Source organism: Pipistrellus hanaki, assembly GCF_964339955.1.
Source record: "Pipistrellus hanaki genome assembly, chromosome: 3".
NCBI lineage: Eukaryota > Metazoa > Chordata > Mammalia > Chiroptera > Vespertilionidae > Pipistrellus > Pipistrellus hanaki.
This window is the reverse complement of record NC_140505.1, coordinates 162,771,732-162,790,238: the sequence shown is the minus strand read 5'-3', so window position 1 is coordinate 162,790,238 and position 18,507 is coordinate 162,771,732. Positions and strand designations below refer to the sequence as shown.

Genomic DNA, 18,507 nt, shown 5'->3' with positions numbered 1-18,507 from the left:
TGCTTTATTTTACATTTAAAAATAAAACCTCAGTCTTTTTAAATAATTGGCCTAAGTTACATTTTTAAAATTTAAACTCTTTATTGTTGAAAGTATTACATGTGTCTCCTTTTCCCCCTCATTGATATCTCTCCAGCCACTCCCACTGCCCCAGCACATGCCCTAACCCTCCTACTGTCTGTGTCCATTGGTTATGCTTATATGCATGCATACAAGTCCTTTAGTTGATCTCTTACTCCCCCCTCCCAGCTTCCCCTGCCTCCCTCTGAGGTTTGACAGTCAGTTCGATGTTATTTTTTTTTTCCCCGATGTTACTTTTAAGTGGTAGGTCTGGGACTTGAGTACAGAAATTCCAGAAAACAAAATCCATGCTCTTGCCTTTATAGTATCTTCCTCCAAGTAATCAATATGGCAGTTTGGAGACATTATCTTTTTTTATTTTTTAAATTATATTTTATTTAGTGCCATTTTATTTTATTTACATTTTCATTGAATTTATCAGGGTGACATTGGTTAATAAGATTATGTAGGTCTCAGGTATACAATTCTATAATACATCATCTGTATATTGCACTGTGTGTTCACCACCACAAGTCAAAATAAATGAACAAACAAAATAGGAACAGACTCATAGATTCAGAGAACAGACTGACAGCTGTCAGAGGGGAAAGAGAGTTTGGGGGTTAGGTGAAAAGGGCAAAGGAAAAAAAGAACCTTATACACAGACAATAGTATTGTGATTCCTAGAGGAAAAGATGGGGTGGGGGGGACATACAAGAGGATAAAGGGGTATTAATGGTAATGAAAAAAGACATTATCTTTTGAAGGAAAACAGAAAAGGGTGGGGATTGATTGGTAAGTTGCAGTATAATACAGTCACATATAAATATTATTTCTAAAATTATTTATTCATATTTGAATACGTAAAAAAAAATGTTCTTAATTAAGAAGCCTGAAAGAAGAAAAAGTGCATTGTGAATTGAAATGAGAAAATGCAGGTCTCATTAATTCCTCACTTTGGGAATCTCATTAGCTATCAGTTGGACCTTGATGACTGTCAACAAATAAACATTTCTCCCACTCTGGGTTCTTAAACTGCCCCAAGCCAGTAAATACAGATTCCTCTGAAATACACTTGTTTTTCCTTCTGTAGGTGGTTAAAAAATCAGCTTTAGATACGAGCATTCTTTTTCTCTCTTTCCTTCAGGCTGCTAAAGGATGCACAGAATGAAGCTTATTTTAAAAGCTGGTATCAGAAGCTGTTGGCGGCTTTCCAATTCTGTGCAGGAAAAGCCTTGAGTGATGAGTTTTCCAAGGAGATGAAACTCATCGAAATTCTGGGAGGCATTGGGGGAAAAGTCAAGTCTGCCAGTGAACTTCAAAGACAGGTTTGTTGAGAAATCAATCTTCATGTAGTGAAGTATTTTTTTAATCTTTAATTCAATTATGTTATAATTTCATTGCTTGAAAATTATACTTAGACATAAGACACAAATTAATTGTTTTTTGATTGATTTATTGATTGTTATTTTTTATAGAGAGAGAGGAAGAGAGAGAGAGATTCTTGTTTGTGCACTTACTGGAGGTCAAATCTTGGTGTATCAGGATGATGCTCTAACCAACTGAGCTATCTGGCCAAGACCTATAAATCAATTATCAATTGCTTTAATCAAGGTATCTTTGTGTGTGTGTGTGTGTGTGTGTGTGTGTGTGTGTGTGTGTATGTTTTCTGCTTTCATTTTACTATCCTAAAGTTAATGGTAATGTCTGTCACCAGCAAATGGGTTTTTAATTTTTTTTAATTGATTCATTTTAGAGAGAGGAAAGGAGAAAGAGGGAAACATTGATTTGTTGTTCCACTTATTTATACATTCATTGATTAATTCTTGTATGTGTTCTGACCAGAGATCAAACCCACAACATTGGAGTATCAGGACGATGCTCTAACACAGCGTTTTTCAACCGCTGTTTTGCGGGTGTGCCGCGAGATGTTGCCTGGTGTGCCGTAGGTGCAGACAAGACAAGAATTTTATAATTTTTCACTATTTTGTTTACTTAATATTTCATAATAAAGTAATTATAAAATACTTTCTTTGTGTTTATTTGATTCCTATTCAAGAGAATTACTTTATATATAGTCAATATAGGCACAGAGTTAAATTTTTTAACATTTTCTAATGGTGGTGTGCCTCGTGATTTTTTTCATGAAACAAGTGTGCCTTTGCCCAAAAAAGGTTGAAAAACACTGCTCTAACCAACTGACATATCAAGCCAGGTCCAGGATGTGGCTTTTTTTTTTTTTTATCTCTATGGCCATGTAACATACAAAGAGTACCCAATAAGAAGAGGCCAACTTAAAGGCATTTTGTCTTTCTCTTCTGACTGTTTTATTTCATTTAGCATAATCTCCAGGAGGTCATATATCACATGATCTCACTTATATGTGGAATCTAATGAACACAATAAACTGATAAATAAAATAGAACCAGAGACATGGAAACATGGAACAGACTGTCGAATCTCAGAGGGAAGGGGAGGTGGGGTAAGAAGAGATTAAACAAAAAATTTATAGGCATACCAGAGGCCCGGTGCATGAAATTCATGCATAGGTAGGGTCCCTAGGCCTGGCCAGCAATCAGGGCTGATCAGGTTCTCCACCTCCAGGCTTTCCCACCTCCTTCTTCTCTCACTCCCTCAGTGCCCCACTGCCATCACTGGTCGCCCACCATGTTCTGTGCTGCCCACTGGTCGTCAGCACACATCATAGCGAGCAATCAAACTTCTGGTCTCTTGATCGAATTCCCAAGGGAACAATTTGCATATTATCCTTTTATTTTATAGGATATGCATTGCCCATGAACACAGACAATAGGGTGGTGAAGGTCTGGGGTGGGGTGGAAACTAGGTGGTGGGGGTCAAGGGGGAAAAAGGGAAGACATCTGTAATACTCTCAACAATAAAATTTTAAATAAATAAATAAATAAATAAATAAATAAATAAATAAAGGCAATTTAACTAAAACAAGACCAAATGAAGCAACTTCCTTAAAATGGCAACACAACTTGGACTTGTGGGAAATTACATGAGGCGACATTTTAGGGTACCTTTGTCTAAGGTATTAAATCCAAATCTAGATCTTTCTAAAATTGCACCAATCAAGGTCACATTTTTAAAGACTTTTACCAAAATGAATGCAATTATTTAAATGAGAAATCAATGGTGGTGTGGAATATAACACTTTACAGTAAGATCCATGATAGTCAAAATATTGTGCCTCTTTTAAAACTGATTATAATAATGGACTTGGCTCTTCTTTTTTTTAATCTAATGGAGAAACACTTGCTCATTTTAATTATCTGCATCACCAGTCCCCTTCAGTGACATAGACCATTAAGTAGGTTCCCCTACGTTCAACATTCTAGATACAGAGTGATAGTAATTGTAATGAGAACATCATTCAATAAAATTTAAGTAATAAAATTCATTATAATAAGAACATCACTCAATAAAAATTAAATACTTACTATAGACTAAGAGTTAAGGATAGAAAGATGACTTAAACACAAATCTTCTCCTCAAAGAAGATCATAGTTTCTCTCTACCCCTGGTTTAAACTCAATAAGAGTTTTCAACAAAATGATATGTAAATAATAATTGGTACAATGTCCCAGAATTTTTTCCCAGCCCAAGGTTTTTTGTGTTTGTTTGTTTGTTTGTTTGTTTGCTGGAATTCACTAATTTGGTAGAATAACAGAAACTATGCAACTTTACCTACTTAGGAAATAATAGAAAATAACATGCATATGCATAGAATTTATTCTTAAATGGGAGACCTATAAATTCTGCTTACACAGAAGAGCCTTAAGGCACATAATATGATGAGCAATGAAAAAAATGATTCATCCATATTACTGCAGACTCATTAATTATTTTCTAGAGATAGACAAAAAAGTGAAAAGAAGTAAAATAAATTGTTATTAAAATTTATAAAATGTGTGTATAGGTTTGGACATTATCATATTTTTAAATCCCTCACATATTTAAGATGCACACTATAGTTGAATAATTCTGGTGTCTTTTTTGACCATTTGCATCATGTTCTAGAGTTATATTGACATTATTCTCTCAAATAAATGTTTTTATTTCCTCTTGTTTGGCCAATTTTGTGATAACATCTTTTCACATGAAAATAGGAGGAAAAGAAAGAGGAGAGAGAGAGAGAGAGAGAGAGAGAGAGAGAGAGAGAGAGAGAGAGGTGGGAGAGAGGTGGGAGAAGCATTTATAATTTTTTACACTTTAAGTTACTGTTTGTCAGTATTTTATTTATTTATTTATTTGTTTGTTTGTTTGTTTATCTATCTTCACCTGAGGAAATTTTTTCATTGATTTTAGAGAGTGTGAAAGGGAGAGAAAGAGGGAGAGAGAAATATCAATGTGAGAAAAACACATTGATTGGTTGTCTCCTGTACACACCCTGACCAAGGTACGTGGCCTTGACTGCAATCAACCCAGGACCCTTCAGCTAGGGCTGTTTGTTAGTTTTTTAAAAGCACTCATTAAGCCTAACTATATGAAATGATGATACTTCAATTAAATGAAGAGAGCAGAGATTTTCTTCCACAATATACTTCCTGCAAATCTACTCATAGATAAGACAACAGATGGCAGATAGAAAGAGTGCTGTGGTGGAACTTTGCCTCATTTCTCCACCTTGCTCTTCCAGGTTCTGGGAGCAGTAGATTCTATTATTTGCCATGAGCCAGGAGAAAGAGCTAAGAAACTCTTGAAAGTTAATTAAAAATAATTAATATGATATCATCATTTTTAGAATTGTGCTTAAAACATTTTCCAAAGTAGCTTGAAAGAAACTTTCTTAATTTTGAATTATTGTTATTATTACTAGAGGCCCAGTGCACAAAATTCATGCACAGGGTAGGGGGGGTATCCCTCAGCCCAGCCTGCACCTTCTCCAATTTGGCACCGCTCAAGGGATGTCTGACTGCCCCGGGACTGCTGGCTCACAACTGCTCCTCTACCTGCCTTCCTGATTGCCCCTAACCACTCTGCCTGCCAACCTGATCACCCCCTAACCACTCCCATGCCAGTCTGATTGATGTCTAACTGCTCCCCTGCCAGCCTGTTTGCCCTCAACTTCCCTCCTCTGCCAGCCTGGTCACCTCTAACTACCCTCCCCTGAAGGCTTGATCTCTCCCAATTGCCCTCCTTTGCAGACCTGGTCACCCCTAACTGCTCTCCCTTGCAAGCCTGGTGCCTCCCTATTGCCCTCCCCTGCTTGCCTGATCACCCACAACTGCCCTCCCTTGTAGGTCGGGTCCCTCCCAACTGCTGGCCATCTTGTGGTTGCCATCTTTTGCCCACATAGGGGCAGGATCTTTGACCACAAAGGGGCAGTCATATTGTGTGTTGGAGTGATGGTCAATCTGCATATTACTCTTGTATTAGATATGATAGAGGCCTGGTGCACAGGTGGGGACCAGCTGGCTTGCCCTGAAGGGTGTCCCGGATCAGGGTGGGGGTTCCCTTGGGGTGTGGGGCAGCCTGGACAAGGTGCCTGTGGTGGTTTGCAGGCCGGCCATGCCCCCCAGCAACCCAAGCAGAGGAACTTATTTACCTTCTACAATTGAAACTTTGTAGGCTGGAGCAGAGCCAAGCCTCCTGCTTGCTCCTTGGCCGTGGCCCCAGCCAATTCTGTTGGGACTTATGTACCTTCTATAATTGAAACTTTGTAGCCTTAAGCAGAGGCCTGATGTGTGGAAAGCTTTGCTTCCTCCATTGCCTGGGAATCACAAGCCTGCTCTCTCTAGCTCTTTGGCTGCCCCCATTTCTGTTTGGATTTGTTTACCTTCTATAATTAAAACTTTATAGCCTTGAGTGGAGGCCTAGGCCAGCAAGAGCAGGCAGGAAGCTTGGCTTCTTCCATTGCCTGGGAAACACAAGCCTCCCTCCTGCTCTCTGTGGCTGTAGCCATCTTGGTTAGGTTTATTTGCATACCAGCTCTGATTGGCTGGTGAGTGTGACTGGTGGGCATGGCTTGTGGGTGTAGCAGAATGATGGTTAATTTCCATATTACTCTTTTATTAGGTAGGATTTTGTTTTAAATTAATATTGTTTCTCCCCTCTTTTGGTCAGGGGTTACACAATTCTAAAAGTGTGACTTGTGGTGTCAGATCTTCCACAGGTACTATGGAAGAGCATTGTGGAAGGAGGTGAATCAAGTACCAGAAATATACTCATTGTCATTTAGTAAATTAGACAGATTGCTGTTTCTGATAATTATCAATTGTTGGCAATTATAATTTTTTGTCATTATTGCTGGTAATATATGTGAACTTATTCTAAGATGTACTCTTATTATTATTGAGAGATACAAACTAAGATTTTAGAAAATGATCAAAAATGAATTATATGAATAATTGCTTAAAGCTGGCCCTGGAAATTAGTGGGCTACGGGTCAAGTCCAATCCATTATGTTTTGTTTGAACAGAATAGTACTTCCTTTTGGTTTTGTTTTTAATTGAATGTAAAGCCCTTTAAAAAAGACATGCACTCATTAATTCCCCACTTCCTATTGCCTTTAGCCTGCTGCTTTCTCAAATGTGGCTACATCACCTACCTGACCCTAAGCCATCCAAGTGTGCAACCTCTGAATTAAAGAGTTTATTTAATCAATACAAGACAATTATAACTTGAAGGAAAAGTTAAGTTCTTTACAGTTTCTAAAATGCTTTTCCTTACACTTTTTCACAGGATGTGCTGAAGAAAGAGATTGGCAGACTAGAAGAATTCTTTCAGTCTATACATACCTGTCACCTTCCTCTGAACCCTGCTGTCTGTATAAAAGGGATTGATCACAAGGTAAGTTGAGTATTTTTGTTCTGTCTTGTTTAGTTCACTGTATGTTTTTGAAACGGCGAATATAATTTATAAAATCTTATTGCAGTTATTTTTCCTTGGTGAGGAAATAAATATATTTCTCTCAGAATTGATTTCTCAATTTATTCAAAATGGTTGATTCGGTGACTCCATGCAGTCCGAGTTTAATTTCATGCTTATTTAGATTACGTGCATACCCATGTCTAGTACACTAATATATCATTAGCTACAACATCTCCATTTTGATTCAATTTAAAATTCATTGGTGCTCATGAGTCAGCATGCCATATAATGTATTTTGTGATTTTACCATTGCCTGGAAAGTCCTTCCTGGTGTTGTCACACTCACAAACCCCTTCTCTTCACAAACCTCTGCCAGCCACCATTCTCCTCTGTTCTCCAAAAGCTTTATTATTCTCCTTCTGAAAAACCCAAGAGTAGAAGATACTAATAGAGAGGAGGATTGATAAGTGAGATTTATAAGTGAAGTAGTCAAACTATCATGCATGCACAATAAATGTTATAAGAAGATAAAATATATATATATATCCAATAAATAGGGGTTGAAATAGACCATTATTAGTATAAATATAAACAGGTTTGCTAAAAGCTTGATACTCTCACCTTTATAACTTTGCTGTTGCAAAGACACCATGCAAACTTTCCTAATATGCTTCATGAACATATTTTTAAAAATAACAAAATTAGGCATCAATTCCATAGGTTGAGATATTTATATCTAATTTGACTGAAATCTAAATCGTTGCCATTTTTTTAAAATTGTGTAATTTTTTAATCATTAGCAGTGAATCTGATTAATTCTGAGATATGTGGAACTCAGCATTTCAAAGACATCATATGTTAAATTCAAAAGAACAATATAGATTACTGAATTCAGATGTTGGTTTTTTTGTTTATGCTTTCTGGATTTGTTGTTATTAAGGAGTAGACAATTTTTTAATTAAAATTACATATGGTTAAAACTGGTTTGGCTCAGTGGATAGAGTGTCGGCCTGCGGACTGAAAGGTCCCTGTTTAGATTCCGGTTAAGGGCATGTACCTTGGTTGCAGGTACATCCTCAGTAGGGAGTGTGCAGGAGGCAGCTGATCAATGATTCTCTCTCATCAATGTTTCTAACTCTCTATCCCTTTCTCTTCCTCTCTGTAAAAAATCAATAAAATATATTTAAAAAATAATAAAATAAATAATAAATAAATAAAATTACATATGAGTTTTGGCTTATGCATTTGGGAATGTGGAGTGCTAGCTCTAACAGGTACCTGCTGTGAGTATCCAGGTAATCTGGCCAGACCTGGGGTCACCAGCCCTGGAGTCACTGCAGCTAGTACTGTGACTGGTACCACACTCCCCTGCAGCAACTTGCAACCACCAATACTTTCCCTGAGACTGGGAAGGGCTCCAAGTAGAGTCATTCCTTTGTCTCATTTGCTCTGACCAGCTGTGCATTCAGCAATGAATTGGACAAATGTGCCAGGTGATGCTGTCACCTACAGAGTATTTTAGTCTGTTCTTTGGTCTTGCTGAACAATAAGGGGGTCTGAAGGGACATGCATCACATCTGGAGGTGCAATAAATGTGGTAAAGTTAACAGTCGGAACCCACATCTGATTAGCCATCAGAGGACCCATACTGGAAAAGAGTCTCTATAAGTATGGTAAGACCTTCAAACAGACCTGTCAGCCAATGCTTCATCTGAGAACCCACTGATAGAACGAGCTGTATGAATACAAGGAGTGTCATCCTTACTCCCATCTCATTAAATATCAGAGACTCCATGCTTAAGAAAAGCCTCATAAGTGTGATGAGTGTGTAAAAGCCTTCACTTCGAGCTCCCTACTCGTTGACTATCAGGAACCCATACTGGAGAACAATCAATCTTCTGAATGTGATGAGTGTGAAAAGCCTCTATTCAAAGTAAAAAGCCTTTTCCAACATCAGGCACTTCTCCAGTGAGAAACTTTACAGTTGAAATGAAGGGGGAAAGCTTTCTGTTCCAATGGAAACCTTATCAGCCATTATATAATCCACACTTGGAAGAAGCTTATGAGTTTAATGAACAGAGTAAGGCCTTCAGTAAGAATAAATATCTTATTTGGCATCAGAGCTTCCACACTGGAGAACAAGCCCATAAATGTAGGCAGTGTAGAAAAGCCTTCATTCAGAACTCTCAACTTGTCAACAATGAGCAAATTCATAGCAGAGAGAAAAAAAATTGAATGCACTCCGGCAAGGCATCCAGGCTGAATGAATGTCTTATTTTATGCCACAGAATTCACACAAGCACAAAGCCTTACCTTCATCCTCCCATTGCCCTTTGTCTTTCTTCCATGGACTTGGGATGCCCAAGAATTGAATCAGTGATATTTGAAATCCATTGATCTAGACTCAATTCTGGCCTAACAGAAACTTTCCTGATTCAATACCATGACAGAAAGTCATGTTTTCCTGATTGACTTATTTTTGCAGCAAGAATTCATTACATACCAAACAGCAACCCCATCTCCATTACTGTAAAACTCAAACTGATTCAACAAGCAAGGGTTTCTGTTTGCTTTAGGATTAGGTAAGATTTATGTTGATAGGTCCTTTCCTCTCACCTTCTACCGATTTCAGATTTCTCAGAAATAATGATATTTAAAACAGATCCTTCAGCATGTATTTTCTATAATTTTTAAAATATATTTTTATTGATTTCAGAGAGAAGGGGAGAGGGAGAAATAGAAACATCAATGATGAGAGAGAATCATTGATTGGCTGCCTCCTGCACATCCCCCACTGGGGATCAAGCCTGCAACCTAGGCATGTGCCCTGATGGGGACTTGAACTGTGACCTCCTGTTTTGTAGGTTGATCCCCAATTACTGAGCCACACTGTCTGGGACCTTCAGCATGTATTGATGTCATATTTTAACTGAGTTAATAAGTTGAACATATCAAGTTATTTTTCTTTCTTTAGTATTGATTGTACTTTTCAAATTCAACAGGAACTCTCTAATAGCCTTTTAACATTTAAACAATTGTGAGAATATACAAGGAGAATAAGCAATAATGAAAGCATAATGGAAAGTAGTCAATATAGTAAATTGAATATAGAAATGCAAAATGCAATTAAAAGAAATGAAAAAAGGGAAATATATGTTGTATTCTTACTTGTAATTGTAAGAAAATATCTATCTATATATAAAAGTCTAAGTGACCCAACAATGGGTTGACTGGTCACTACGATGTGCTCTGATCACCAGGGGGCAGGTGCTTAATGCAAGAGCTGCCCCCTGGTGGTCAACACGCTCCCATAGCCAACTTCCCATGGCCGCCAACCCTGGCCCAGATGTCCCCGATAGCCCCAATCGGGTCTGCTGGCCAACCACCTGCAGCCCAATTGGCCCGATCACCAGGCCAGGCCGAGGGACACCACCTGTGCACAAATTCATGCACCAGGCCTCTAGTTCATTAATAAAAATAGAAAAAGGATGCATTATTATTTTTTTTTACCTACATAATTAGTGACTGGCACAGTAAAAGATATTTTATATCCATTAGCTCATATATCTATTGTAAATATGGTGAGGTAGGCATTGTTATCACCGTTTTATAATGGGATACAAACAATTTAGTAACTTACCCAAAGTTTTACAGCTAATAAATCGTAGAGTCCAAATTTGAAGGCTATAGCTCTATATTCATTTTCTTTCTTTTTTAAAAAAATATATTTTATTAATTTTTTATAGAGAGGAAGGGAGAGAGATAGAGAGCTAGAAATGTCAATGAGAGAGAAACATCGACCAGCTGCCTCTTGCACACCCCCTACCGGGTATGTGCCCGCAACCAATGTACATCCCAAACCAGTTTCGGCTATATTCATTTTCTTAATATGCAGAGCAAATATAATTAAAAGGAAATAATTTTAAATAACAATTTTATCTTTTAGATATTAGCCAACTAGAATAAACAAAATACCTACATACTATACTACTTCATTTATTTAAATCCTCAACATAGCACCACTGTTTTGTTAGAGAGGGGAAAAATGCAGTTGAAGATTTATGACCTGCCAAAAAGCTGGCTTTTCATTTTCCATGTAAAGGCTTTGGTTGGTAAAACTAAAGATGTTTGTGTGTTGTTGTTTTTTTTAAAATAAATAAGTTTCTTTGTTCCAAAGTGTAAAAATTATTTATATGTGTTCTATTTGTTCAAATAAATTTTGCAAGGTGCCATGTTTTCCGGGAATATGTTCTTTTTGCTTTATTTTGGTCACAGTTTTTCTCTTCTCCTCTTGTAGGCATGTTCATATTTCACATCTAATGCATTGCCATTGAAGATTACTTTCATCAATGCTAATCCAATGGGCAAAAATATCAGCATCATTTTTAAGGTACAGTAACTCCTAAAGCATCAAATTGATTACATTGGTAGGAATATTGATATATTGCTCAAAATAAAATTACTGGTGCTATTTTCTGCTGACAACAACACAAAAGATTCCAGTTATTTTTGATTTTGTATTTTTTGCAGAATTATAGTACATGCCAAACTATGATTGGCAATAAATCAAACATTACTGGCTTAAAGTCTATGAACCTTCATTGCAAAATTTATGAAAATATGTTCCAATAAGCAAAATTATACAATCACTTTTGAGTAACACAGAAACTGGAATGTGTGGTGAGCTCTGAGGTCAAGAGCTTTCTTTTGGCCTCAATACTAAATTAGAATCAAAATTACCTGTAACTCAAATAACATAAATTAATTTAACATAAAATTATTACCTGCAAGCATTTGCTTATTTTAGTAATTTGGGCTCTTTTATTTTCTTTTGAAATAAAACATAAATATGGGCCATATCAGTCTTTCTCATAAATCCCTTGGGAAAACAGAGTCAATGGTTATAAACAGGTGGGAAAAAGAGACTAAAGAAGAAACTAAAGAATTTGCCAATCATCCACCTAATTTAATCAATTATTCAGCCAAATCAGACAACTTGTCTCTGAGTGATATTTTTGGTGGATTCTGACTATTTTTGAAGATAGTAGGACATCCAGTTTTTTTTCCTTTGAACTGTGTAACCTCAAGCAATAATGGTTCAATGACACTGCATATTTGCTGAAGGAAAAAAAAAGAAACCTGGACTCTCATTTTGGCATAATTTTCTGCATGTAATTTAGAAAGCATTTTCAAAATAAAAATTATTAATAGTTTGAAAGCATAGAACTATTGTTTTCCTTTAGACATATTCCACTTCTTTCACCAATGCTTGAAAACCTCCCCTTTATCATTTTTTATTTTTATCAAAAACGATTTACTCTGAAAACTTTTCAACTGCTCTCATAATAAGAGAAGCCAATGACTCAGAGTCTGATGAATCATATGTGTATGCTTATCTTCATAGTCTAGAAGCTCTTGGCATTCTGTTTATCGGTGCATAAATTTATGACATACCAAATAATGTTCCACTTAACTCTCTCCTGGCTGAGTTGGAAATTTGGGTAAACATTTATTCAGCCTTTCTTCACTAGACTTTGAGTTTAAGATATTGCACATGGATAATAAATTGAAAGATTATCAGAGAACAACATTCCAAGCAGCTTCTAATTTGATGGCTGAAGCTTCTGTGATCACTCAAAGGAAAGCTCCCATTTTCTTTGATCTTCCATCAGAAACACAAGGTACTGTGAGAGATAATAAAATAATTGAAATCACTCTAAAATAGCTAAAAATGTATTCAAGGAAAGAAATGACATATACTATATCTGAAAGCTTTTAAAGGCTTTCATAGAGAAACCCAGAGTCTATAATTTTGTTTTGAACAGGCTGGAGATGATCTTCGCCAGGATATGCTTGTTCTGCAGATTGTCCAAATGATGGACAATATTTGGCTGCAGGAGGGCCTGGATATGCAAATGATCATTTATAGATGTCTATCCACAGGAAAAGGCCAAGGTCAGTACAGACTAGATAATGGGAAGACTTACATCATTTCTGTCATGCATTTACTGGTAAAATGCCACCAAACTTTTCACAGCACTCCCTTTAGACTATAAATTTTAAAATCCAAAGAACTATGCATATTCTTCTTTCTAAACAAAAATTATTTTCAAAAATTATAAGCCAAAATAATTTACATAAAGCTTAATGTCCTTTTAAACAACCCAAGGTTCTTTTGTGTGTCTTTAAGATTAGTTCATTAATAACTAACTCCTATCTTTTCTCTTTTTCCAATATAATAGAAAAACCTATTCATTTAAAAAAATTACAAATGTCACCTATTGATGCAAAATTTGAAAAGTTGCAAATGCTTAAAGGAGTTCTAAAAATTCTAAATACATTGTAAAGCTGAACTTAATTTCTAAAAGACTTTCAAGTAAAATGTAAATAATATTAATAGTCAAAGGTGACCATACATGCAAACTTTTAACATACTTCAGCATTTCTCTTCTTTTATAAAACCTGAGCCATTATTGTGGAAATATACCTGCATTGATACATATTACCAATGAAAATAATGTTAGTGGTCCACTCAAATTATTACCAAAACACTTGAGGTAAAAACTGAATTTAATTATAATCATGCAGAATTTAATATATATATATATATATATATATATATATATATATATATATATATATATTATCTTAAATATATATTTAAGATATCTTTTTGATAAGTGGTCATTGCCATTTAGAATTTCATTAAAATAATTGGTATGAGTTAGAGCAGAGACCTCTGCATGAACAAAGGTATGAACAAAGAACTAGAAAAGGAGCCTAGAACCAGGTAGTCATTATTTTTTCATTCAAGCAGAGATACAATTTAATCCTATCATCACAAAAGAAGACCTTTCACTGCCTGACTCTCCAGTTCCTGACATTCCACCACTAGGCTCAGTACCCCCAAACAATTGTGATTTGAGATTTTAGAAGCCAGGCATGGAAGTACCTTCTAGTTAGCTTAACTTGCAACTTGAATTTCAGTGCGACTCTATTGTCATACTACCCAATAGGGCTATTGTTTCCATGCCAACTGTCCCACCCCTGGATCCTTTCTAAAGCTTTAGTTCCTAAAAGAGTCTTTTTATCATTGTTACTCTGTTATCCTTTTATTCCTTGAGTCTTACTCTCCCTTTTCTCATGTGACCTAATTCTTTCATAGCCTAATATGTTGAAAATGTAAGAATAAAACTATATGAGCCAAGCTGAGCTTTATGATGTCACATGGATCACCTTTTCTTCAGAAATTGAATGCATCACTGACTTCCATGGAATTCTTCAGTTCGATCTACTCATTTCTCAGAATGTAACAGAGGCTACATCTTTTGAAGTTAATAAAATGATTCGGCAAAAAATAATTGTAGACTTGCCCAAAGTTGCAGATATCATAAATCAAACAAGTCATCCCCCACTACCAGCAATCTTCTATAGTTGTAAAAATTCAAACAGCATTATGCTAGCAAATTATTTCTTCAAGAAAAATAGAAATCATTAAAGCAAATGTCATTTTTTAGGTTGTATTTTTAATCATGTTCCAAGGCTTAATAAATATCTACTGTTCTCAAGGAATGGCACAGAGTAAGGTAGAGAATACTAAAATGATTTGAACAGAATTGTAGCCCTTAAGGAGAATATATTTCAGACCAGAAGCTTACAAGATTTTATCAACATTATTGTTGTTTATAATTCTCATGACTAACCCTATATGATAAAAGCCTAATATGCTAAGTGTGTGGTCAATCAGTCAGCCATTCAACCAATCAAAGTGATATGCTAGTGATATGCTAAGGCTGCTCAACCACTTGCTACGACCTGCACTGACCTCCAGGGGGCAAACGCTCAGATCAGTAGGTGAGTTTCCTGCTGTGGTCAGGCCAATCAGGACTAAGCAAGATGGGCCAGATATACCCTGGAGCCCTCCCATTGTCCTGCCCTGGCTGGCCAGCCTCCTGCATCCCTCCATGGCCCCAATTGTGCCTGGCCTGCACCCTCTCGTAATCTGGGACTCCTCAGAGGATGTCGGATAACTGGTTTTGGCCCGATCCTATAGGCCAGGCCAAGGGATCCAACTGGTGCACAAATGCATGCGCCATGCCTCTGGTTTGTATATAATTTGTATATAATGTCCTAATAGCTTTGGAAGAGACTATCAAGGCAAATAAAAATTTTTTTAATAATTCATGTTAATTCTGGATCTATAAGTTTTATTGGCATAAAAATTACTTAGGGGAATAGGAGGAGCAAATATAACAAAGCCCTAAACAGGGTTTTAAGGCAGGTTCACCACTGGGGGTGAGGGCAGAGGTACTCAAGTTTTGGGGATTAAAAATGTTTCTTATGCACCTCTTTTTGAGAGCCACTGCCTTTATGGTACCACCCTGAAAAGTTTTGTTTTTAAGAATCCTGCTACTTAAAACATGACCCATGCACCAGCAGCATTGACATCACCTGGGGACTTGTTAGAAATGCAGGATCTCAGGCCCCACCCCTTTCTACTGAATCAGAACTTACATTTTTGCAAGATCCCTGAGTGATATATATGTGCATTAAAATTTAAGCAATGCTGCATTAAAGGACTGTAAGAATGGAACCAATATATTACTCAATTTGCACAGGACTATGTTAGAAGTATTTAAAAGGTGTAGGATATGTACTAGCTTAAAATGTGTAAAATGTAATTTATGTTTTTAATTAATAGGCAGAATTTAGCCATCATGATTGTTATAAATTGGGTACAAGGTTTTCTGAGTAGTTAGCAAAGCAAGGCTCATGATAAATGACTTGGGATTTAACAAAGATTAACTTCCTGAAGACAAATGTGGCCTAAAAAGTAACTGATATTGCGATAGCCCATACCCAAAGGGTATAATGATCTAAGTCCTAATTTCAGGCATGATGAACTGTGAGGCTACAACAAAACATTTGGAAATCAGGTAGAGATAACTTCCCTTTAGGAAGTGGTACATGGAGGGTTTGGGAAAATTAGGAGGGAAATTTTCAGGATTAGAAAGAGAAATTGCCTCTAATTTTGTCACTACTAAATGTATTGCTTTATATTTACTATCTCACTTAAATACAATGAGAAAACCTACACATGAGCCAATTGCTAATGAAGGAGGAACTAGAGGTGTTATATTAAGAATGTGCCCAGGTTCCAGGATTTATCTCTGGGGTATTATTTCTCTTTCTTTTTATTATTTACTAGAGGCCCGTTGCACAAAGAGATTCATGCAATAGGCCTTCCTTCCTTTGGCTTCCAGCCCCAGCTTTCCTCTGACACCTGGGACCCAGGCCTTCATTCTGGCCAGAGTCTGCCATTTTCCTCTTATGCAGTCTTGTCTTCACTGCGGTACTCCACTCCTGTAAATCCCTTCGCAGGCCTCCCCACCCCCCACCTCCGCCTTCCCTCTCATAGCAGGCTTCCTACCCCACCTGGCCACTCTGTGCCTAAAGCAGCTGGACAGCCACCAATATTGGCCTTCTAATTTGCATACTCACTCTGATTGGCTGTGGGCATAGTGGAGGTACAGTCAATGTACATGTTTGTCTGTTATTAGGTAAGATTTGTTTATTTGGCATACAGGTTTCATAGGTTATATTTGCAGCATTCAATTCCCACTCCCCATGTTTAAGTTTCTTTCTGATCCAGCAATGTAGGTGCCTAATGGTCACAGCTGGGCTATTGGATATTAAGAGAGATTAAGGCTGCAAGCAGCAGCCACCAGCCAAATCCAGCCCAGGGAAGTGTTTCGTTTACCAGCACTGTGATCTCCGTGTTTGTTGTTATTTAATTGAATTTTTTAAGGTAGACCATGAAACAGTCAATTTTAAAAACTCCACCATCTCTCTTTTCATACTATTGTAGTATACATACATTTGTATACCTGGTTCCTTTGGGAATTTGGGTTTGCAACTCTTGCAATTGCCAAGATGGTATAAGTCATTCTGTACTTTAGTTTCTTTCCATGACTTTATTTACAGAACTGCACATTGTAGGTTGTTTTGAGAACATTAGTTTCCAGAAAAGTCTTAAATATTGGATTTAAACTCCTGTTCTGAACAGAATAAAAATCAGTGAGTTTGACAATATGTACATTTCAATAATCTTATGAAAACAATGAAAAAGAAGCTTTGATGTACATGGCCAATGGAGCAAAGGTCCTGTTGAAGTAAAATCAGGATATGCTCCCTTTTAAAAAAAATTATTATCGCCCAGCCAGCATGAGTCAGTGGTTGTGAGCATCAGCCTGTGCGCCAGTAGGTCACGGTTGCGGCCTGATCCCCAGCAGGACCATGCAGGAAGCCGCCTATCAATGATTCTCTCTCATCATGGATGTTTCTATTTCTCTTTTCTTCTCCCTTCCTCTCTGAAATCAATAAAAATATTTTTTAGAATGGTTATCATAGTTTCTCTTTCATGTTGACTGAGAAGGAAGGGCAGGTGACTCTTGACCTGTTTACTGCAGAGTTATTGTGTTCACACCTAGGAAATTACCATTTAACAATGAAGCTCTTATGAACCTGAACATTGATTTTTATAATATATTTCAAGTATGTGTTATGGAGATTTCATTTTATCTGCTTAAATTGTCCTCCCTTAAATTGTGAATGACCACACAAGCCATATATTAATTAACCTCCAACTCTATTGAGCCACCAGGGTCTCTGTGAGACATCTAAATTGGCTCTCTATTGTCATTTTAGAAAAAAAAAATATTAAAGCTCTTTCTGACCCATCTGATCCAAGCACAACAAGCAGCCTCATTGTTCCCAGGATTTAGGAAAAATTAGAGGGGAGGCCATCTAGATTAGGCTCCTTCAGAAAAGATCTGGAAAGAAAAGGGTTCTCTAAGTCGTGCTAGTATTTTCTACGCATCCCTCATCCTGTGAGGAAAGAATTGTTTTTTTCTCAAGCAGGATTGGTGCAGATGGTGCCTGATGCTGTGACCCTAGCAAAGATCCACCGCCATGCTGGACTGATGGGACCGCTGAAGGAAAACACAATCAAGAAGTGGTTCAGTCAGCACAACCACTTAAAGGCAGATTATGAAAAGGTTTGTCCTGCTGGAGCTAATTTTACATAATGCGCTTGAATAAGAATATGCTCTGGTTCATTAGAAATTCTGATTTATGAAAAAGTAACTCCTGGAGTTCTAATTCACTCAGTCATCAGCCTAGTAACAATGACCCAGTTTAAATGATATATTAACCAGATAAAAACTTCTGTGTTTTTTTTTTTTCTGGGTCAAATTCCAGGCTATTCATAAAGACTCTCTTTGCTCAATTGCCTTCCTTATCTCACCTAAGATGATGCTCCTTCAACAACGCCCTTCAAGTTACCTCTGCCAATTTATACACAATCTCCAATTTCTAGAAATCTTCCTCTTTCTTTTTCAATACATTTCTCCTGCCAAGCTCTACTTTTTCATGCCTTATTCTTTCAATGTTTGCAAAATGCAAACAAGTAAGAGTTTATTAATTTTTTATATCTCCATACTTGACAAAACATACTGTTTTATTAACTGCGAACATTTACTCCCACTTTATTTCCTCCAGGCATCTGGCCAGCAGTGTACAGTCATGTGGGTTCTATACCAGGGCTCCTGG

At 36.9% G+C, this 18,507-nt stretch overlaps 1 protein-coding gene across 1 annotated transcript in view; it reads left to right on the top strand.

Annotated features, from left to right (window-relative positions):
• Positions 1-18,507, top strand: part of PIK3C2G (phosphatidylinositol-4-phosphate 3-kinase catalytic subunit type 2 gamma) — a gene marked incomplete at its 3' end in the record, with an annotated part of 306,003 nt that overhangs the window by 199,110 nt on the left and 88,386 nt on the right. Inside the window, exons 20-24 of the mRNA XM_084877162.1 lie at positions 1,208-1,388; positions 6,769-6,876; positions 11,195-11,287; positions 12,723-12,852; positions 17,818-17,954. Coding sequence (XP_084733288.1) covers positions 1,208-1,388; positions 6,769-6,876; positions 11,195-11,287; positions 12,723-12,852; positions 17,818-17,954 — 649 coding nt within the window. The remainder of the gene's footprint in view (positions 1-1,207; positions 1,389-6,768; positions 6,877-11,194; positions 11,288-12,722; positions 12,853-17,817; positions 17,955-18,507) is intronic.